Genomic DNA, 21,712 nt, shown 5'->3' on the forward strand with positions numbered 1-21,712 from the left:
CAGAACAGTATTTCCCTGTTCTTGTTTTGGTCAAAAAAGCAACCTACTTTGCTTAGTTCTGAAACTTCACTCTTGATTAGTTGTGCTATCAGTTGTTCTGGCTGGCATGATTAGCTTCCATGTCCTGTTTTTTAGCTGAAACAGAGCTGGGTGATGTTTTAATAGATAACCTGTGCTATTCACACTAGTCTTACAACTTGACTTTCAACCTCCTTTTTCTGTTGAAAGATTGGCGAGGTGCTTGGTCAGATCAGTTCAATGCAGTAACCTGAGGATGCTTTACGTCTTAGAAGGGATTCTTTGAGCATTGTGGGTAGGCTTTTTTTCTCCTGAAAGAGAAAGGTAAACAATTACATTTGTGGTTTGAAACACTGTCAGGGGGCTTAAGCCCTGGAATGGAGCAGAAGCAGATAGAAGGGAATCTTTGAAGCCACTGTATAAAGAGCAAATTGCATAGATCAGGCTAATAGTGGACTGTCGTGGCCTGAACAAAATCTCACTGCTGTCCTGATCATGCTAGAACTCCAGTATGAACTGGAGTAGAAAATGCGCAAGTGGTATGCCACAACTGATATTGCCAACGCTTTTCTCAGTTCCTTCATACTTTCCAGAATCCCAGGTTTTATCTTTCTGCAGCTTAGCATCTCTCTTGCCTTGTCCTTTTCTTTTTTTCTTGCTGTTCTTTTCCTCATCTACATTTCTGCACTTCTCACTTTCCAGAATTTATGTTTTTCTTCTGTCAGTTTTGCCTTCAAGTTCTTATATTCTTCTTCTCACAGTCTTTCTCTTCATCTACAGCTTTAAAAAACATCAGTTTCATTTTAATCTTTCTGTTTGGAAAGTAGCAAGGGTGCCCAGGTAGCAAATGACAGTGGAGACTATCTTGTATCTGTCTCCTGTTGTTCTACCTATTGGCTTTCACTCACATGCTGCACCTTCTTATTGACTGATAGCCTCTGTATTAGGAGGTGTGTGTAACTTACCATATATTTTGTTAGGTTTTTCATTGCAGTTTGAATGTAACTGTAGAGGTGAAGGATGGTGGTTCGGATAGTTTCTGTGCATCTTTTATTGTTGTGTCATGGGTTAATCAAAGCAGCATTTTTACTGGGACACTCTAATTACTGTCTGTCCTACATGGTTATTTGAATGAGGTTAGATGCTACTGGGTAATTTTATGGGGGAAAATGAAATTATTATAATGGCTTCAGCAATAAAATTTCATACTGTTTTACTTATTCTCTTGGTGACCTGATGCTCTTTTTTGTTTTCTTTCTTTTTTTTTTTTTTTTTCTTTTAGAAATAATTGTTTGGGGTTTTTTTCAAGTTCTTCAAACATATAGTGAGCTTCAATAAAATTATTCTGAGGAGGCCTGTTATGAGGGTCATACCTGGCCACACAGTGTTTTGCTTGTGGCTGAATACTGCTAAAATTTGTTCCAGACAGTGTTTTGGTGTGGGTATTTACAGCAGTATTGGGGTGTGGGTATGACAGTGAATTAGCTGACCCATTCTTGGATCCTTCAAAATACCTGGAGAGGTTGTTTATCTGGTGTTCTGCACAGAAAATGTAGAACGACATTTGGGCTAACAGAAGATTTATGAATCTTACAAATAACTGGATTGCCTATGGGAGCTCTTTCAGAACTGGCTAAGATCCCTTGTTTTGCAGGAATGAAAGAATAAATTGCATGTAGGAATCTAGCTGAACCACTGTTCATCCTCATGATGTTTTATGACTCAGCAGTGGAATTAACAGCTCTACTGTCTCAAGTTTCCCATATGACTCTAAATGAGAGTTAAAGCACCTGAAAAAGCTAGGATATTGAAAGGGGAAAAGTGATGGTTATGAGGAAGGGGATAAATAAAGCTAGCTAGGTCTTCTTAGTGTCTCAGGAGTTTAGGTACCTCGGTAGTCCTGAGATAGGTGCCTTCTAAGAGTTTGGGACTTGCTTCCTATGCAATGTGCATGTTTTCCCTGCCTTTTTGAATGTAGAAAAACCACAGTCTTTCCTTAAAAGTTGTCTTGGGGGCATGTCAAAAAACACTCAAACTTAAATTTTTTTTTTTTTTCAATAAAAAATATTATAGTGAAAAGGATATGTACTATTGCAACCTGATTATTCCAGTTTGTGGGACAGCTGAAATTTTCAAAACCTGTGATTATTAATAAACAATATGCACATAATTTCTGAAAGGCAAAAGGAGGGCTAACTAGTCTCAGGTTTAAATATTAATTTATTAATAGATATAATGTCTGAGACCTAAAATAAATGTTAGTTTTTAGCATAAGTATAGAAAAACTGAAGCAGCAAGTTAATTTATGAAGACTTTATTTTGCATATTTAACAGTGTAATTAAAATGATAAGGGAATAAAAAGCCTCAAAAAGGACTTCTCTCCAGGGAACATCAACTGAGTGTGGTGGTGTCACAGAAACTTGAAGCGGGTCTTATAATGTGTTCATGAAGATTTCTGAGATGAGATGGACCTCTTTAGTGAAAAAGATCTCTTTGGTACAGCTTTGTCTGTATTTGCTGAGACTTCCTGATTTTACTTCCGTAAACAGGAATTAAAAAGTAGTATAGTGGGGGAGGGAAAGACAAATTTGTCCACGGTGCATTATTAGTGGTTGGTTGAAGACTGGTGAAGTTTCAGGCTGCCGGTGAAGTTCTTGTTTTCTGAAACCTTTGCTATTAGTTTTATGTTTTAGGCTACGCACTCAGAACGATTGTTTGAATAAGTGTATTTAATTGTGGTTAAGTAGGCAAATACAGTTAAAACTAGAGGAATTCAGTTACCAGTCCAGTGAATTGATGAATATTTTTCATTAGTTCAGTTGCCTTTAAAAAAAACTATTTAAGGAATTTGTTCATAGGTATTGCCATAAGACAATGACTGGGATGTTTAGAGACATTTGATCAAAAGAAGCTTTTTTATATTCATGTTTTTTATTTCAATAGTGCTATCCAGGTAGTATGTGAGGATCTCCTTGCACTAAATGTATATTAAAAATGTTAATTGTCACTGTTAAGGAGAGCTTCCAGTATCAAAAAACAAATGAGATGTGAAGAGGTGAAGGACAAGAATGCAATAAAATTGCATTGGAAAAGAGGAGAAATTGGAAAAGAGGAGACTGAAGGGAGACCTAATTAATGTTTACAAATATGCTAAGGGCAAATGTCAGGAGGATGGAGCCAGGCTCTTCTCAGTGATGCCCAATGGTAGGACAAGGAGCAATGGGTGTAAGCTGGAACACAGGAGGTTCCGCTTAAACTTGAGAAAAAACTTCTTTACGGTAAGGGTGACGGAGCACTGGAACAGGCTGCCCAGGGAGGTTGTGGAGTCTCCTTCTCTGGAGACATTCAAGACCCGCCTGGACGCCTTCCTGTGTGATTTTGTTTAGGTTCCTGCTCCGGCAGGGGGATTGGACTAGATGATCCTTGAGGTCCCTTCCAATCCCCAACATTCTGTGATTCTGTGAAAATCTGTGTAGTGTATATGAAGTTATAAGAATGAGCCCGGTGGGTTACATTTTCAAATTTGTTTTTGACTTCTGAATCAGTTTTCTCTCCTAAATAGTTGATTCCAGTGTGTATGTAGCAATTTATCTAAAGAATATCAAGAGGTCAGGGTTAAGCAGGAATATCCACTGTCTCCACATCCTGTGACCATTATTAACAGCTGTTTTTTTCTTAGCAATTAATTCCTTTAGGGTACGTAGAATGGTGTTATGAAAGTATTAAAGAGCGTTTGTAGCAGCATGGTTTTACAAGAGTAAATTTACTGAACAGCATTAGAAAGTCATCGGTTGATAGAATATCAGTCCTTGTAGTTTAGCACTCTTCTATTAAAAAATAAATCAAGCAGCTGAAACTGTGTTGAGATGCACTCATATCTCTTTTCTCTTTTCACGGGCTCAGCTATTTAAATTGAAAGTTGTTTTGGTGAGGAATTCTCTGCTACTCTGTATTTTTGTGGTGCCTAACACATTATGAATCTGTCCGTGGTTCTTGACTTTGCAGGAAGCTTATAAATCTTTCTGTTGAACATCTCAGCTGTACCCTGACAATGTTGTGTAGGATGTAAAAGCCATAACTGTTTTATTATCCACTCTTTTCATTGCTTCTTAGGATGCTCTGCCTAGCACTGTAGCCAACCCTTTTGGTTTTGATTGAAATATTTTTAAATTTTCCAGGTTACTTTGCATTACTCCTGTGCCTGCTTTCATTTCTCATTATCTCTACATCACTATCTTCGTGCTACAGCATTATGTTTTCAGTGCTATGCAGGAAGAAGCCACGTTAGTCTTTCAGAATTGTTTTTGGCATTTATACTGTAAAATGATACATATTGGAATAATAAAATCCTGGTGTGTCGAGGCAGTCAGTTTTATGGTTGTGCTAACATTTCTCTGCAAGATGTTTCATATGTGCATCCCAGCTGTGGTCACATTAGTTCTTTATGAACTGTTCCTGCCATGCATATATTTCAGACTGAGGAAAAGATCCATCCTGATGTGGATGAGTTTCAAAGTGGTGAGGTTTAACTAGTGCATTATGCAACATCAGCATAATAGCATAAGCTATGCAGTCCTGTCCCTGGGCACCGCTGAAAAGAGCCTGGCTCTGTCTTGTTTGGATTCTCCCTTTGGGTGTGTGTATACATGAATGAGATCCCTTCATCATCGTTGTGGCCCTTTGTTGGATTCTCTCCAATATATCCATGTCTCTTGCACTGAGGAGCCCAGAACAGGATGCAGCACTCCAGGTGTGGCCTTACTGATGCTGAGTAGAGGGGAAGGATCACCTTCCTTGACTGGCTGGCAACACTCATAATGCAGCCCAGGACACCATTAGCCTTCTTTGCTGCTGGGGCACATTTCTGGCTCATGTTCAATGCGGTGTCCACCAGGATGCCCATGTTCCTTTCCTGCCAAGCTGCTTTCCAGCTGTGTGGCCCCCAGCATATACTGGTGCATGGAGTTGTTCCTCCCCAGGGTCAGGACTTTGCATTTCCCTTTTTGAACTTCATGAGGTTTCTGTCAGCCCATTTCTGCAGCCATCAGAGTTCCCTCTAAATGGCAGCACAACTCTCTTGCCTATCAGACTCTCCTCACAGTTTTGTGTCCTCTGCAGCTTTGCTGAGGGTGCACTCTACCCCATCATCCTGATGTGACTGGAGAGTTGCCTGAAAAGAAAACTGCAATAATATTTTCAAAATAATGATTTAGAATACAGTTCTGCAAATGTATACTGAGATTGCTGGGGTGCTCCCCACCGTGTGTCGTCTCACGGACAGCACTCAGACTGCTTATAGATACATGTCTCCTGCTTCAGTGAGCATTCAGTTGCCTTTCTGTGATCAAATTTAGGAAGATGTTGTATATTTCATGAATGAATTATCAGTAAATGCTTTGGTGCTGTTTTTAATCTCTAAAACTAGTGTTCTTCACCCAGACTGAAAGTTTCACATAATTTCTGAACACATTAAGGAGAAGATGAGGAAAAGTAAGCATGACCTTCCTAAGGCTAACTCATACTTGATCAATATGATTGTCTTCTGTGATAAAAGTGTATCTGTGGACAAGGGTTTAGCAATGGATGACACTTACCTTGACTTCAGCAAAGCTTTTGATACCATCTCCCAGAATACTCCTGTGTCCAAGTTAGTATGTTATGCTCTGATCAGGTGGACAGCTGGGTAGATAAAATGCTGTTGGCATGATTCGGCCTAGAGGGTGATGGTTAATGGGTAGAGTACAGTATTCTACCTGGAGGCCAGTGACAAGCTAGTACCGCAGGGGTCTGTACTAGGACCTGTCCTGTTCAAACAGCATTATCAGTGATGTGGAGGAGGTGATGGAGTGCACCCTCTTAACAGATGAGACCAGACTCTGGGGAGAGGGAAACAAGTGATATGCTTGAGGACAAGCCTGCTGTCTGGAGGAACATAGACAAGCTGGAGGAATGGGCTGTTGAGGAATGGGCTGACAGTGACTTTATGAAATTCAGCAAGGTCAAATGGCAGGTCTTTCACCTGAGTTTGTAGACAGCGGAGACTGAGAGTGCCTGGTTGGGTAGCAGCTCAGCAGGCAAAGCCCTTGGGGGCCCTGGTGGGCAATGGGCTGAGAGTGAGCCTGCAGTGGCCCTGGCAGCAACAAGAGCCAACAGCATCCTGGGCTGTGTCAACAGGAGCATGGCCTGGCAATCGAAGGCAGAAATTGCTCCCTTCCACTCAGTACATAAATCTTGGGCCCCCATTAAAAGGAAAATATTGATCAGGTGGAGCAAGGGCCATCAGGATGGTTGAGGCCTGGAGCCCTTGCCCTTAGGTGGATGGGCACAATCTAAAGGGTATAAATGGTTATGTAAATAAAGGGGGCAGGCAGACTGTTACACCAATGCTGATGATTTTATTTATAATCCTTGTTCTTAAAAGGAGATCTTAGTGAGATCCATTATGGAAGTACATTTTCCAAGTATAGGTGGAAACTGGGATGAAAACCTAACCCCTTGCAGGGACCTCACTTGAGATTAGAGACAGTAAAGCCTCAACTGCTTAATGTTGTGCTATTTGAGGTGTAAGGACCATACTCCTTCCTGGGAACTGTTTCTGTTCTGGCGTAAGAGGCTGTGTAGGTTTAAACAGGAGCATGGTTGTAAATTGTTTAAGTGAAGCTGGTAAGAGAATCGGAAATTAGTTGTTGGATATAATTTATTTTTAGACAACTCAGATGTTATTTATGTGAAGTGTCAGAACAAGTTGTGAATGATGACTCCTGAGCAAAATATTTTTGTTACTTTGACACACTGAATTTGAGCTATTTGTCTCAGTCTTCAGAGAGGTTTTTATTTGTTTTTGTCTTGATCTCCTGAGAGATCAATGTAATATTTGCATTTCAGATGGTAACAAAGGAAATAAGGATGTAGACATATGCATCTGCATGCAGATAGCTAGTTATGCATGTTAGAAATGACAAAATGCAGAGAACTCTTTAAGTTACTTTTTTGAAAGCTTGGTTGGCTCTGTAACACTTTTTTTTTTTAGCAACAGGAACACTTTTAATTTGGTTCCTGTTCATTGTTCACTGTAAGAAAAAAATATTAAAAAAATAATTCTACATATTGTGGTAATTCTTTCTTTACTGCAGGGTCAGAGTTCTCAAACTTGTCTGAAAATAAGTTTTGAGAATTATTTCAAGTCTATTGACTTGTTTCCTCCATCCAGCTCTGTAGCAGAAATAAAACATTCCTCTACAGAATGTGCAGGTTTATTTCTTGACCACCAACTCGGATGCAGCTGGAAACCCTGGAAGTGATTTTGTTAATCACCTTTCTGACAACAGAAACAGGGCTTACCAGCTCCAGCAACAGGTGATGCACGTGTGTGGACTTAAGAATGCTTAAAGGGGAAAAAAAAATAATGTTTACTGTCTTTGGGCCAGTTGAGTTCTGGATGTATATGCACTGTGTATACCTATCTACATCTATCTAGAATTCTATTGGAGGGTAAGCCTTACAAATTTATTATGAATCTCTGCTTTGTTTAGCATATCAATGTGACTTCATTTGAAGTTTTTTAAAATCTAAATTCCTTGGGATATAGAACCATACTAATGATGTTGCCTTTACTTTATTATCTAGTTTGTTGGTTTGTTTGTTTTCTCCAAGAGAACAGCATTTATAATATAAAAATCTTGCTTGATGCTTAATCTTATTCTTAACCATAGTGACTTTACTTTATTATCTAGTTTGTTTGTTTGTTTGTTTTCTCCAAGAGAACAGCTTTTATAATATAAAAATCTTTCTTGATGCTTAATCTTATTCTTAACCATAGTGTCAAAGGAAGGTCGAAGGTATGGTGGACAGCTGGTTATAAATAAAAGTATATTTGGTTTTCTTTCTTTTCCTATCCTGCTGTTAGCATCCCCTCCTGCTTCTGCCTTTGCAGTTTTCAAAAATGTGGTCCAACCATTTCCTGTGTTGCAGATAGATTGTTCCTTCTCCTCACTCCAAGCTATCATTAGGATTTTAATCCAACTATATTATGATAATATGATGGAGCTGGTGGAAGTAGTAGCCAGGCAGAAGTATAGCAAGACTGACCTGTTAGAACAGATTTAGAGTGACCATGTAAAATTAACTTAAATTCTTTTCTGTGAGCTTTACTGCTTTTTAGAAATCAGTATTTGAATGCACAGTAATAACTTTCAAAGATCTCAATGGGTAGTATGAGCGTTATCTACAACATGCTACACCTTAGTGCCTGTTTTGATAATTTCTTTTATGCAGCATTAGATAAACAACTCATTGGGCAGCAAATACATTTTAAATACTTCTCTTAATTTTCCTACCTTTTGTCTTCATTAATATGATACTTGGTGTTGTAATGCATTATGGTTTTAGATCTTTGTTTATTTTCTATAATAACCGATCTTTTAGTCTGACTTGAAATGAATTGGAAAGAAAAAAATAAAACTTTTGTGGTTGGTTTGTGTTTGTCTCTTGCTACAGAGAAGGCAGACAAGGGCATGCTCAATACCAGAGGAGGGTTGTGCAACAGGGCAGCCTCTCTTACCACCCATGCTGCGTTGAACCCTCATGGGGGCCTCTTCTCTGTTCTTTCCCTTGTCCCTGTTTCCTGTTAGTGTTCTCTTCTTCTGTGGACCATGTTTGGGTTCTCTTTGTTAGAAACCAGAATCAATGACTCTTCAGCTTTGTGCTCTTTGCAGTCTGGGAGCCCTAATGGATCTGCTCGTCCTTGCCATGTAAATTGGTAATTGCAGATCCTTTTGCTTTGGGGAAACTCATTCTGCGCTTCAGAAGCTGGCAGCAGGTCCAAGCTCTGTCTGGTCCACAGCCCGTGGCAGCAGCCTCGGCCGTGCCATCTGCAGTCAATGAATTCCAGGCTTGTAGGTCAGAAAGTTCAAACCTCGGCTGCATCAGCGGAACGAACAGGCAGTAATGGATTAAAAGCCTCTGTTTTGGTTAACTACTGAGAAGATGGCAAAGATTTGTGCTCTGCTAATGTGGACCAGTTAAAATGATTGGCAACTTTTTAGCTGTGTCAAGTTACAAAGAAGTTGGATTTCTTCTTCATTCCCGGCTGTTAATCAGCATACTTGTCAATGGCAGATCTGCCTCTGTTTTTTTCAATTTATTATTTTAAAAGTTTTTATGAAAAGGTTTTTCTCCAATGGCCTTCCTAAGTGATGGAGTAAGAATGACGTGTTTTCCTTTCCAAGTAGTTTTATCTTTGACCTACATACATTGTTGCCAGTGTTCAGCTGGGATTCTCTGCTGTGTTAATACAATACTGTGATTTGTTTGTTATACTCACAGTACCCTTATGAATCTTAACAGAATGAATTTAAGGCTGACTGTCTTATTAGCAGTAGTTGAGAAATCTTATTCATACTTGGGGCTGTTGAGCTATGTGTGATGAAATAACAGTTTTTCATCTCATTTGTTTATCTTTGCATCTTGATTTTACTGATAAATGAGTTTCACTCACCTTTTGGAAGTGTAGTGTAGAAATCATGCTCTAGTAGATTTGAAAGCTCTCATTTTCCTTCTCTGGGAATTTAATACTGTTAAAACCACACCAAATTATGTTATTTTATTTTCTTTTAATTCAGATTAATTATTTAATATCTATTTTTCAATGTTAAGAATTATTTTTGGATTGGACCTTTAAAGGGTGCATGCTATTCCTAGCTTTTACTGCTTCTAGGAGAAGTTCGTTCTTCTGGGAAACTAATAGTTATAATTTGCAAACTAGATCATTATCATTAGGAAGTTAAAGGGCTTTCTTATGTCCAGGCTGTTAGGAAAGCTCCTATTCCTCTTCTCTTCTATTCCTTTTTTTAGCACCCTGGTAAAAAAAAAAGATGCTTGAGGACCTACTTGGTTTCCCAGAGATCTCACAACTCCAATAAGGCTCTGGGATGTCTGAAAATTCGTGACATAACTGCATTTGTTAAGATTGTCAGTATATCACATGCACAAACAATTAACTGTATTGGGGATGTGTCATCCTATGGATCTGTAAGTGCTAAGTAAGTGTAATCCTCGGTGATTCATCTAGGGGATTTCTCTGTGGGAAGTGCTGAAGAGAAATCTGGGATCTTATTTCTATCCCTATGCTTATGATGTTCAGTACCAAGAATGCTGCTATGCAATTTTAATTTGTTATTGAAACATTAAACGGAAAGTAGAACTGATGGACTGGGGAATGTAACCTCCCTCAGGTTTTACGATTTCCAAGCACAAATTCATTAAAGCTGATCTAAAATTGAAAAATGCCTTTTCAAGGCATTTATTGAAACTTTACCAAAATGGGATATAATACAAATACAATTTGTATACCATTGAAATACTTTTGCCAGCTTCTTTAAAATTATTTTGGAAAGCTAGCTTTTCAGTTATGCAGGAGATTTTTACAGTCTCTAAGGAACATGATCAAAAGCATGCAAAAATTTAAATGTGAAAGTGAACATCAAAATAATTCCTTTTCTGTAAGAGAGGGAAAATTATTCTGAGAATAAGATTTTCTTCTTGCTGAAAACAGGCAACTTGCCCTTGTGACACAATAACAGCTATTCAGAATAAAATTCTGACTTTGATAATTTTTTTAGAGAGTTGCTGTGTTAGTGGAGGAGCTGGTTACGCTGGAAGTAGCACTGTTGCCATATGTGGAGAGTAGTAGTGTATAGTGCAGTTGACCATCAAACTCATTTTGGTTTATGTCTACTTTCTTCTAAGTAAAGGCATAGTACGTTATTAGTAGTGTCAGCACTTAGATTTCAAAGTGCTTGGAAGTGCCAGACTTGTGTTGTTTTCTTCTGTCATCAGTGCCTGTAGGAGGGGAGAAAGCTGCCAACACAACGAATTGAGAATTGAACAGAAAAGTGATTATAGAAACTCTTGGATAAAGAGTGTGGTCAGGAAGGTTGAAAATAATTTGCTTAGCTGCTTCACTGCAAAAATGCTGAGCTGCAGTTCAGAAAACAATCAGAGTGCAATGTGAAAGCATTCATCTTGCTAAGGTGTTTGGATTTTTTCTTACATTTCATTATTGAGGTGATTATAGCGCTAGCCTTTTGCTCTGACACATCAACTGTCATCCTTGTGGATGGCACTGATGTAAAACAGTCCTGACAATGAAATTGAGGTGGAAAAATTTAGTCAGTATTGGTTTCTAGTTTTGTTTTAGTCTTAATTTAGTAGTTGAAAGCACTAGAGTCTTTTCTGGACTGGACAAAGCACAAGTGACAGTGGTGTGCCACGGCCCAGGTCCCAGCTGCCCTCCGGAGGGAGGACGCACTGCTGAAGCTTTCTCTGAGTGAATCCTCATCTGCCTCCAATCCCTGAATCTGTCTCTGGGGTGGTGTTTGCTGCTTTGTGCTAACTGTACAGTGCTGCAGGATAAATCAGATTATCTCCTTCAACTGGCTTACCCCATGGCCCCTTCAGTGATTGAGGAGGTGCCAGGGATGGGTTGGGAACAGGAAATTCTGGGTAGGGTAGGACCTCTCCCTTTTGGGAGCAACCAGGGTTGCATCAGCTGAACTCAGCTGTGAAAGTGCAGAGTATCCACGACACAAAGACAATCTAGGCTCTCTAAATGCCAAGATGTTGCTTCTGACTTTCCTCTGTGGTCTCTTACTAAAGATGGGAAAAAAAAAAGTTTCCATTTTCAATTTGAGGTAGAGGATACCTACAGAATCTCTTTGCACCCTCAGTAGTCTCTTTGGACTTTAAAAGATCAGCAAACAGCAGCTTCTAGTTGTGGATGTAAAGAAAAAACATTTTTATCAGTGCCAGTCTCCTAAGCCACACCGTATCTTTTGAAGATGCATTTTTAAAAGTATTCTAAATGAGCTGCAGAATTTGCATCTATTTCAAAATTTTAATCTCTTATTGAGGTAAGAAGTGTAAAGACTGGGGTTTTGGAAGATAGACTGGGGAGTTTGGGGAAATAGAGGAGAATCAGGCCCTTATAGAAATGCAACAGGTCTCTGGATAAGGGGACAAAATACATCATTCCTTGAAAGGCCATCCTTTTCTCTAGCTAATCTAAGTGAAAAGAACCCCACTCCAACTATCCACCTTTTTAAAAGGTGTTAAAATGGTGGGATTCTATGCTGGCCAGTTTGTTATACTGTGCTGATTTAACCACTGTCTTCTCCAGTTTGAAAGATGAGGATCCCTTTACCTGATGTTACCATGCTGCATTTATTTGGACTGTAAATGCTCTTCTGAGTGCTTGGCTTTGGTTTTCCTGGAGGTTGAATGCTTGCCTAATTTAATTTAACAGAGATTAATGTTTTATGGTTGGACTCGATGATCTCAGAGGTCTTTTCCAACCAGGAGATTCTATGATTTCAAAAATGAAGTTTTATAGAAGAGCATTGATATCTGAAAATAATCAGTCTACTGTACCCTATAGATTGTAGAGCCATTACTTTTGAAATTTTGCCTTTTAACCGATTAACCATTTTACTTCTGGGAAATAAGATTAAATTTCCATACGAAGATATAGAAATAAGTTAGCCATTCTAGAATGCTACTAATGTAGGAAAAAGTTGGGGATTTTTCATGATGGGTTATGACTTTCTTCTAAACTATATGGTCTAAAACTTTTTTACATGGTAATATATATTTAAACAAATTGTTTAAGAAAATCACGTGGTTGCTATTGGCTACTGTTGTTACTGTATAGCACTGTCATCTGGAAGATGGAAAAGACAATATAATAATTAAAATGAAGAGGGCATGCAGAGACCCAATATGTAATTTATTAACCTAATACTTTATGGACCAGCTTATCTGGTCCATAAGGTATTAAGGTATTAAAACCCATGTCAAAAAACCCACCCAAAACCTGTGTCCCAAATCAGTTAGAAGGAATAATCTATAAAACAATGAAAAAAATTAACAAGAAAGCAGCAAGTAGGGAAGAAATAACTTAGAAATACACTATGAACAGTTCATAATTAGGTGCTCACAAAACAAATTAACATAGTTGAGAAGTAAGGCTGCGTTGACTTTAACTGTGTGTCATGTATATGCAGTGTTAGTGAATGGAAATAGTAAAGCCACTAAGGTTCTGCAGAGTCTGATTTTCAACCCACTTTTTAATATTTCTATCAAAGATATGGAAAACATTTTAAACCATTACTGATAAGTTAAAAGTAACAAACAGCTGGAGAAATAGATAAAATAGACACTTGGTCACTGATCAAGAGAAGATAGGTTCATTAATTGAGCTGAGTTCAGGCACGCGATATGTTTTTCAGCATATCCAAATATAATTTTTTATCTTGAAATAGTAAATGCACACTATATTTCCATCTTTATTCCAAGAAGCAATTATCCTTTAAGGACAAAGCCCTCTTTCCCAAGGACAAGGAATTGCAGTCATCAGTTGAAACTGGACTTGTGTTGTTATGCTTTGGCCAAAAGGCCTCAAACATCCAAGAGCTGCGGTACTGAGGTTATATTATCTCCGTATTTGGCATTGTTCTGAAAAAGACTGTAACACATGTTCCAGATGGGAGTACTTCAAGAAAGACATTAAAAACTGGGGATGATTCAGGGGAAGGGCTGTAAGAATGATCAAGGAATTGGAAGTGTTCTGTATGGTGAAAGATTTAGAGCTTGGTCTGCTTAGTTTAGCAAATGTGTGATTAAGAGATCATTTGATCACAATCTTAACGTATTCATGTGGGGAGCAGCAATGTGATAATAGAATTGCTTCTCCATCTAGCAAACAGAAGTAAAATAAAAACCAACAGCTTGAAGTTGAAGTCAGCCAAATTAGTTTGGAAATAAGGTGCAAATTTTTAACAGGGAAGGCAGTTAAACACTAGAACAACTTACCATTAGCTGTGATGCATTTGCCAACACTGGAAATACCATAATTAAGATTGTGTGTCTTTCTGAAAGACTCACTGTAGTTTGGGAACGTAAAGTAGAAATAGATGCAAGAGAACCTGTAATATTGCGGAATCGCAGTGCTCACATCGTTCCTTAAAGTCCAGAACCCTGTTTGCACTGCAGTGCCGTGTTTAATTTCTGCTCATTTTGATTCTGGTTTAATCATTAGGAGAATTTTTAAGGTATTTCTACATGGCACAGTGTGGCACAGGTATCCGCACTGGCCCTGAACAAGCTAGGACGGGCACAAAAAGCACCAAAGCTATGCTAGAATGGTTTCCTACCAGGACTGATATATAGTGCTTTTTGGCTGGGCTGAGATGCTTGTGTGTAGTGCTTGGTGATCACAGCTGCTTGCTCGCTCTTAACAAGATTCCACAGGCAATGAATCCTTGAAACCCTTGGGAATCATATGTAAAAATAGAGATTTCTCATCTAGGAGAAGAAGGTTTCCAAAATGAGATTTTTTTCCTTTTTTTTTTTTTTTTTTCTTTATTGTTTACATGGGTTCAGTTTGGGAACAGATAAATTCATTCATTGGACTCAGTAAACCTGTGATGTGAAACTAGTTGGAGACTGAGAAATAGTGAAGGAACACATTAAAGGCCCTATTATTACTTTTTCCTAAACATCAAATTGTCTCCATTGTGGAGACAGAGTACTGGACTGCTGGATTACCAGTCTGATTCCATGTGGATTTTCTTGTATGTGTTCTGACAGTGTCTGTTTCACATTGTTAAATTCTGAGAAACCAAATCTGTAATTTTAATATAACTTGTAATGTTTCAAAGTGTGAACCTCTCAGAGTAAGTATATGCAAAAAATAAATATCTTTTATTTTAAACAAAGTAAGAGGATTCTCAAAAAAGCCTTTAAAATTGATTAATTGTATCAGTTTTACCATAGTGGCTTCAAACCGATTGTATCAGTTTCATCATATCAACTTAAAACCGGACTGTACATTTTGTTCGTTGAACTGTCATTTTGGTGTACAGATTTATAATGCAGTTAATGTCTCTGGTCTTTAGATATGAGTTTCCAGTGCTGGCGAAAGAAATTCAGGAAATCAGCCTACGTAACTGTGGATTACTTTCCAACTGTTGAAATGCCTTTTCCTGTCTTGTTTAGCTCTGAGTGTTGTCAAACCACTTTATAGTACAGTGTATGGATCATCTTGTTTATAGGCCTGTGACTTGCCAGTACATCTGTGGATGAACTACTTAGAGCCATTGATTGAGTCATTGCTAGAAAAGCAAAAGAATTAGAAAAGTACTGGAATCAGAAGGAAAACTGTATAATTAAGACATTGCCTGTATGTATTTGATTATGTAGACAACATGGAGCTGCCTGACTGGAGAATGTGCTGGTGTAGACATTAAATGGAAGATCACAGCATTAAGAAAGTCTGACCTGATAGCTAGCACTGTCTTGGGCTTTTCCACTTGATGACTAATAGTACACCAGCAGTACGCTATGTACTTATCTTAAAAATCAGACTGTAACTGTTCTTGAAAGATTGACACATTATTCTCACTCTTCTTTTCCTGATGTGCATCTCTAGAAGTTCATGAAACTTTTCTGCACCTTATGAAATGATAAAACATGTATTATGAAAAGTAAGACTTTACTGCTGTATTTGTGAACAAAGATATCTGATACTGGTAAATTCTAGGCAATTTAGCACATAGTTGCAATAAACTTAAAGATATTTGGGTGTAATGAAGCTTTATACTCCCCTCAGATTAAAAATATTTTGCTTTCACTATCATGTTTCACAATTAACCCAGTTCATTCTTTGATTAAAAAATACCTTCTATATATATTGTACTAATATACCTTCTATATATGTTGTACTAATTAATTATTTATAAAGTAGATCATATAAAAACTGCACATTGAGATTTAAAATTAGAAAATTTTGCTTCTAATTGCTGTGTAAATCTTAAATAAACAGCATTAATCCACTTGATTGTTTTCTTGCTAAAATTTTATTTAACAGTTTTACTTTCTGAATAGTTAAGATTCATGACTTTATCTAGGACATGGTTGTACAGAGATATGAATCAGTGAAGGGTTTCTTTACATGTGTGTCTTTTAGTATTTTCATGATCCACATTTTTACTGACTTCTTGTTAAAATCCTTATTCTCCTTCTAAAATATTACAGTTTGCACTGCTAGGGTAAATTCATATTCAATAGAATAATTTTTTATTCTTCATATTTGCTTAAAATGGAGTGAATGATGTAAACATTTTTATAGTAAATATTTTTATAGTAAATCTAAAACTATCCTATTAATTACCTAGTTTAGACTTTTAGGATAATTTATTTTTCAGTGAAAATGCAAGAGGGGAAAATTCTAATGTTCTAACACTGCTGATAGTGTCACATATTTCATATATTCCAGAAGTAGTACAAATACGGAATCAAAAGAGCTGTAATTTGATTACTTTTTGGGGTTTGTTTTTCCTTTTCAGTCAGTGGTGAAGACTGGGCGATTGCTGATTAGCCATGAGGCTCCCTTGACAGGAGGATTTGCATCTGAAATCAGTTCCACAGTTCAGGTACACAGGTTATTTGTATTTAAGTGTTCTGCATAGCTGATTATGTTTACTTGTAGAAAGAATATTTAATACTACATTAAAAGTTGAGTTTTTAATTTATTTTTTTTACAGATATTCTTTCACATTTTTATTAAATTTCAGTTTTGTGGGTGCTTTCATTACTTCACCTGTTTTATATCTGTACTTGCATACAGATTTTCCCCTTGATTTCTTTCCTATGCACATCAGTGATACTGGTTCATGGAAACATCTAAACTGATTTTGTCCATCACCATCTGAGTACTATTTTCTGCTTATTCTAGTAGTAGTATATTTTTGAGTAGTTAAATTATAGGACTAGTGAGAAGTGTGATTCTGAAATTCACAAAATATGAAATGCAGGCAGTAGTTAAAGCTTAGGAATTAGCCTTTTTGTAGGGAGGAATCCAGTTAATTTTTCTGGAAATATAATTTTGAATTAAATATGCATGAGGAGTTGGAAAACTGTTACTTGATCTTTGTGATACAATTTCTTCTAAAGAGTGATTTTATTAATTTTAACATAATTATATGAAGGTCATTGAATTTTCTACCAAAATTTCGTCTCCAGTAAGAACCAAATATTTATTATCCTTCTAAGTAATTAGTATTTGACTTTCTTTTAGAGGTTGCCTCTTAGATTGAAATAGCTCTAATAAAATCATAAGGTACTACCAACTGTAAGTGTTGAAAGTGATGATTTTTCTTAAATTCTTACAAAAATTTGAAATAACCAAAAGAGCTTGTCTTTTAGTATCTTGTGTTATTATTAACCCTTGAGGAGAATACTCTTCTAAGCCATGCAGCAATCTCATAATTTACTGTCATAGCAAAGGAAAGCCTATGTGTTGGCGAAAAAAGTGAGTTGAAAAGAAAAAAAGCTTATCAGTAAATATTATTGGAAGAGTGTGGGATGCTCAATATATTGCTGAAACTACAAAATGAGTTTTTAATCTCCTAAAACCTCCACTAAGAAAGGTACTTACCAGATTGATCCATCCATTTTTTATATCAGAGATGTATCTTGACAAATATCACTAAGAAAACGAAGTTCAGAATGCTTTAATAAGGGGTTATTTATTTGTCAATATTGAAAGCAAATATTTGTTTCATGACAGTAGCTTATAATTTTACATTCATACTTTTTAGGAAACTAGAATTTGTGTCTTGAGAAATGTTAGTTAATCTATCACACGCTACATCAGAATATATTGGAATATAACTCTTTGGCATTGTATTTGTCCGTGGCAAGTTTCTTTCATGTAAATTGTTTGACTTGAATCCATGTTACAACCAAATTGCAATTCTTGAAGATTTTATCATCCATATTAAAATTTTGATACCAGTTATTTTTAAGAATATTCATACTGCAAAAAAGATTAGAATAATATTTTACAAAGCATTACAACTTTTTAAAGAACAGTATTACTTTAGGTGTAATAAAGACCTTGGTTTTTTTTTATTCAGTTGAAACACTTGATCTCTAAACTATCAAGTTAAGTCCATATGTCTAGTATCACTGTGCTGTAAAATTAAAAGCAAAAAGTGAAATTTTCTTTTGCTGGATACAGTGCATACTGAGAATGCCAAAAATTGGGGATTGCAGTTGGCTTGAGTTTCCTCTTACACATGGAAGTAATAAGACTTCAATAAAGTGTGTCCAGTTGGATTAGATGGTTAGTTTCCATATTGTTATTCCATCCTTGCTGTGAGGTCTCTCCTCATAGAAATAAGGTGAATAAAAGTACATAGGTTATTTTAAAAGTTATCTATCACTAATACTTCATGGTGATGTACACTTCAAGGAAAAGAGTGCGAATGGAAATGATGGCTTTCACTTATGAACTATAGGAGAAAATTATATTGAACAGTTTTCTTTTTGGATAGGAAAAATTAAGAGCAGCTTTTAGAGAGCGTATTAAATAAGATTTATTCTGTGTCAAATACAGAGTATTTTAAAGGGGCACATTATTGCATTAAGTAGTCATTTAGTCTGATTTCTCAAACATGTAAAACTAAGAACAAGATGAAGTGGTGTAGTTAAAACTTTGCCCTTTGTACTGATATTTCCTGTGTAATCTCAACGGGTATTCTGAAGTGAGCAACAGATGGCAGATAAATTCAGTACAGGTACAGTGAATACTTCATATTGATTATATGAAATATAAAAGCTTGCAAAACTGTCATGTTCAGCAGAAAGGGCACTACACTTTTGCTTAAGGCATACGGTTGGAGAACATTTTGAGGAAAGGCCTACTGAGATGTCACTTCCAAAATAAAGAGGCATTGAGTATGAAAATCATTAGTACATTAATTACTTGTAATATAAGAGAATGTAAATCCAGTATTTGTGTCCTTGTTAAAAAGAAAAGGAAAAAAAAAAACAGAAAAAGAAAAAAGGAGAGAAACGGGATGTCTTCAGAGAGGGATGAGAGGTGGAGGAAAAGGGAAACAGGAATAGATTATGAGTTATATGAGAAATGGCTCATCTCCACGCACTCAGAAAGGAGTCCCCAGGCACAGTGGCAGGCAGGGGAACCCCATTAACCTAGTTGGGAAATGGAGCCCCCAACCCATCTGCTGACAGGGGTCAGCCCCCAGTCCCAGCCCCATGGGCCAGGGTGGGGACACCGAGCACCTGGAGTCAGGGACACGCTGGACCATTCTACAGACTGAGGGGAGTTGCTGCCTGACAGCATTTGGGATTTGCTGTGGGATGCAGGAAGGAGCATTTTGGAATCATGACAGACTTATGGGATGTTTAGAGGAAGAACCAAAGGTGTGGAGGTGTGGGGATCAAGGTGGTTTGGGGAGGAGTAGATACAGGAAAATTGAGAGATAAGGAGGCAAAAAAGACTGCCTTCATAAAAACAGGCTGGTTGGTGTGACTGACCATGTGCTGTGCCAGCATGATGTGTCCTGTCTCCTCGTTAAACTCCATTTCTAACTATTTTCCTTGGTGAATCAGTTACTATTCTGAGTGCCTGTGTGTGTATGGAGGTCTAAGTGCCAACCACTGGAGTCAGAGAATGGGTCATGGGGGCCAGTGTGCCTGGGGTGCCAGACTGTCAGCGGGTGAGTGCGTTGGTATCTGTCACTAGCAAATAGCAAGCTGAACGAGCTGGGGGTAGGTTAAGTGAGCCAGGTAAGTGTATTTATATGTGTGTGTCTCTTGAGTCAGCTGGAGAAGTTGGCTACTGGAGGAACCAGGGTGTCCACACCAGCTACTGAAGAGACTATGGAGTCTGGGGTCAACTGAGAGACACATTGGTGTATGGCACTGAGTGAGATGGCAAGGGAGATCGAGGATCCAGGGCAAGCTACTGGACAGACTGTGGCGTCAAAGCCCGGTTACTGCAGGGATCTGCAGCGTGTGTGTCTCTGTGTGGTACTGTGTGTGGAGGGGTGGATGTCTGTCCCAGCAGCTGGAGTAGGACTCTGAATAGGGGATTGTGTTTGCAGGGGCCAGCAGCTGGAGAGACTGAGGATCTTAATTTCAGGAATGCATATCAGCGTAATGCAGGTGCATATTGTAGTGTTCTACCTTTTGCTTTTGTTAATCTTGTAATTGCTTTATTTTAATTAATTTGTAATGTTTCACCTTTTAAGTGTCTACTGTTGCAGAGCTACTTACTGGTGGGGCTGACCAAACTATATGCATGTTGTTTCTCTAATTAAAGCAAAGTTTCTGAAATTAGGTTAAACTCTTACCCATGACTGTCTTTCAGTAGGACCGCTGTGGTGAAAAGCTAACTTACAGAGTATCAGCTTGCAGTCATAGTTCCTCCTTATCATTCTTGTCCTATTGACAAACTGAAGAAGATGCTGTGACACAATTTTAGAAAGAAGTGCAAGGCTTAGTAGGGGACTGTGAAACAATAAATTCTACAAGGGAAAAAGAACTCAGTTGCATGAAGAACTAATCCTTGATTTTAGAAGTCTTTCATGCTTGCAGTGGTTGATAACCCTTTTATCAGATCTCTTTATTTGTAGCTGCTGCTGTGTCATCAGCATTCCAATTTAAAGTTGCAATGTATTGCTTTTTTCTTGGAAATGAAGGGATTATTGTTCTAGGTCGCTTTTACTGGGATGAGCCTTTGAGTGCAGCTGTATTGATCCTTTTGTAGAAAGATGAGTTCCTTCTGAATGGAGCAGTCCCGTTGAGCATGCAGTGTAATGGGGGTAAGGAGTCCAAACATAGAGCCGTAGTCCTGCAGTAACCCACCATCATAATTTGAAAGAGTGCTGTAGGTGATAAAGGTTTTGGTTTCAACGAGTTATTATTGAAAGGCTCATCTAGAACTAACTTAAAGGGTTTTGTTTTTTGTTGTTTTTTTTTTTTTTAAGAAGTCATTACCATAATTACTTTGTATTGTTCTGAAATTACTTATCTTTTACTCTGGGATGTAAAATATTAGAAAACTAAACTTACACTGAATGTCATCTGAATGTTATTGTGGTCTAAGGAGCATATCAGGTTTGAAGAGAGTTCTCAGATTCTGTTTTAGGAAGGACTTAAATGAAGCTTTGTTTCCTAATTCTAAAAGCAGGTGGCCTTTCAATATGAAATCTCACATTTTGTTTGTACATGATGTATTAAAGAGAGTTTTTGAAATTTAGGTGTGGCTGAAAATTTCATGGCAATCTGAAGAATGCTGTCTGGTATTTCATCAAAAATGTCTTGAATTAATACAGTTTTGAGAAACATGTCATGTAAGCCTGAAACAAATAGCTTTTGTTTTTAAAATTAAATTTTTAATAGTCACTAATATGCAGTTCTTGCCATTCGCTGGTTTTATGTAGCTTCTGTGTATGAGAGAATGTGCACATATTTTGAACATTAGAATTAATTTCTGGCACATTTGGGTCCAATAAATAGCAACAGCTTGACCACAAGACTTTGTCAGCACTGAATTGGAATAGTACAATATGTGCTGTTCTTTCTTGTTATTCAAGTCACCTTCCTTGGCCTTCTTTATCCAAACTCTTTTACAAAATCTATACTACTGTTTTGAGAAGTTAAGGCAATTTGGTGGAGAATATATTTAGAAATTGAAAATTGAGGAGGAAATAATTTAGATTGCTGGGGAAATTTATAGGTTGTTGTTGAACATATGTGCCTGTTGAAAAAGGATTAGGACATGTACTGACTAGTGGCTCCCTTTTTTCTTTCCTTTTTTTTTTGGGT

The 21,712-nt window shown here is 37.5% G+C and overlaps 1 protein-coding gene across 1 annotated transcript in view; it reads left to right on the plus strand.

Annotated features, from left to right (window-relative positions):
• BCKDHB (branched chain keto acid dehydrogenase E1 subunit beta) overlaps positions 1–21,712 on the plus strand; it is a gene marked incomplete at its 5' end in the record, with an annotated part of 103,234 nt that overhangs the window by 34,822 nt on the left and 46,700 nt on the right. The window contains one exon of the mRNA XM_010166682.1: positions 16,420–16,506. Within this exon, the coding sequence (XP_010164984.1) occupies positions 16,420–16,506 (87 nt within the window). The remainder of the gene's footprint in view (positions 1–16,419; positions 16,507–21,712) is intronic.

Source organism: Antrostomus carolinensis, unplaced genomic scaffold, assembly GCF_000700745.2.
Source record: "Antrostomus carolinensis isolate BGI_N321 unplaced genomic scaffold, ASM70074v2 scaffold5754, whole genome shotgun sequence".
Classification (NCBI taxonomy): domain Eukaryota; kingdom Metazoa; phylum Chordata; class Aves; order Caprimulgiformes; family Caprimulgidae; genus Antrostomus; species Antrostomus carolinensis.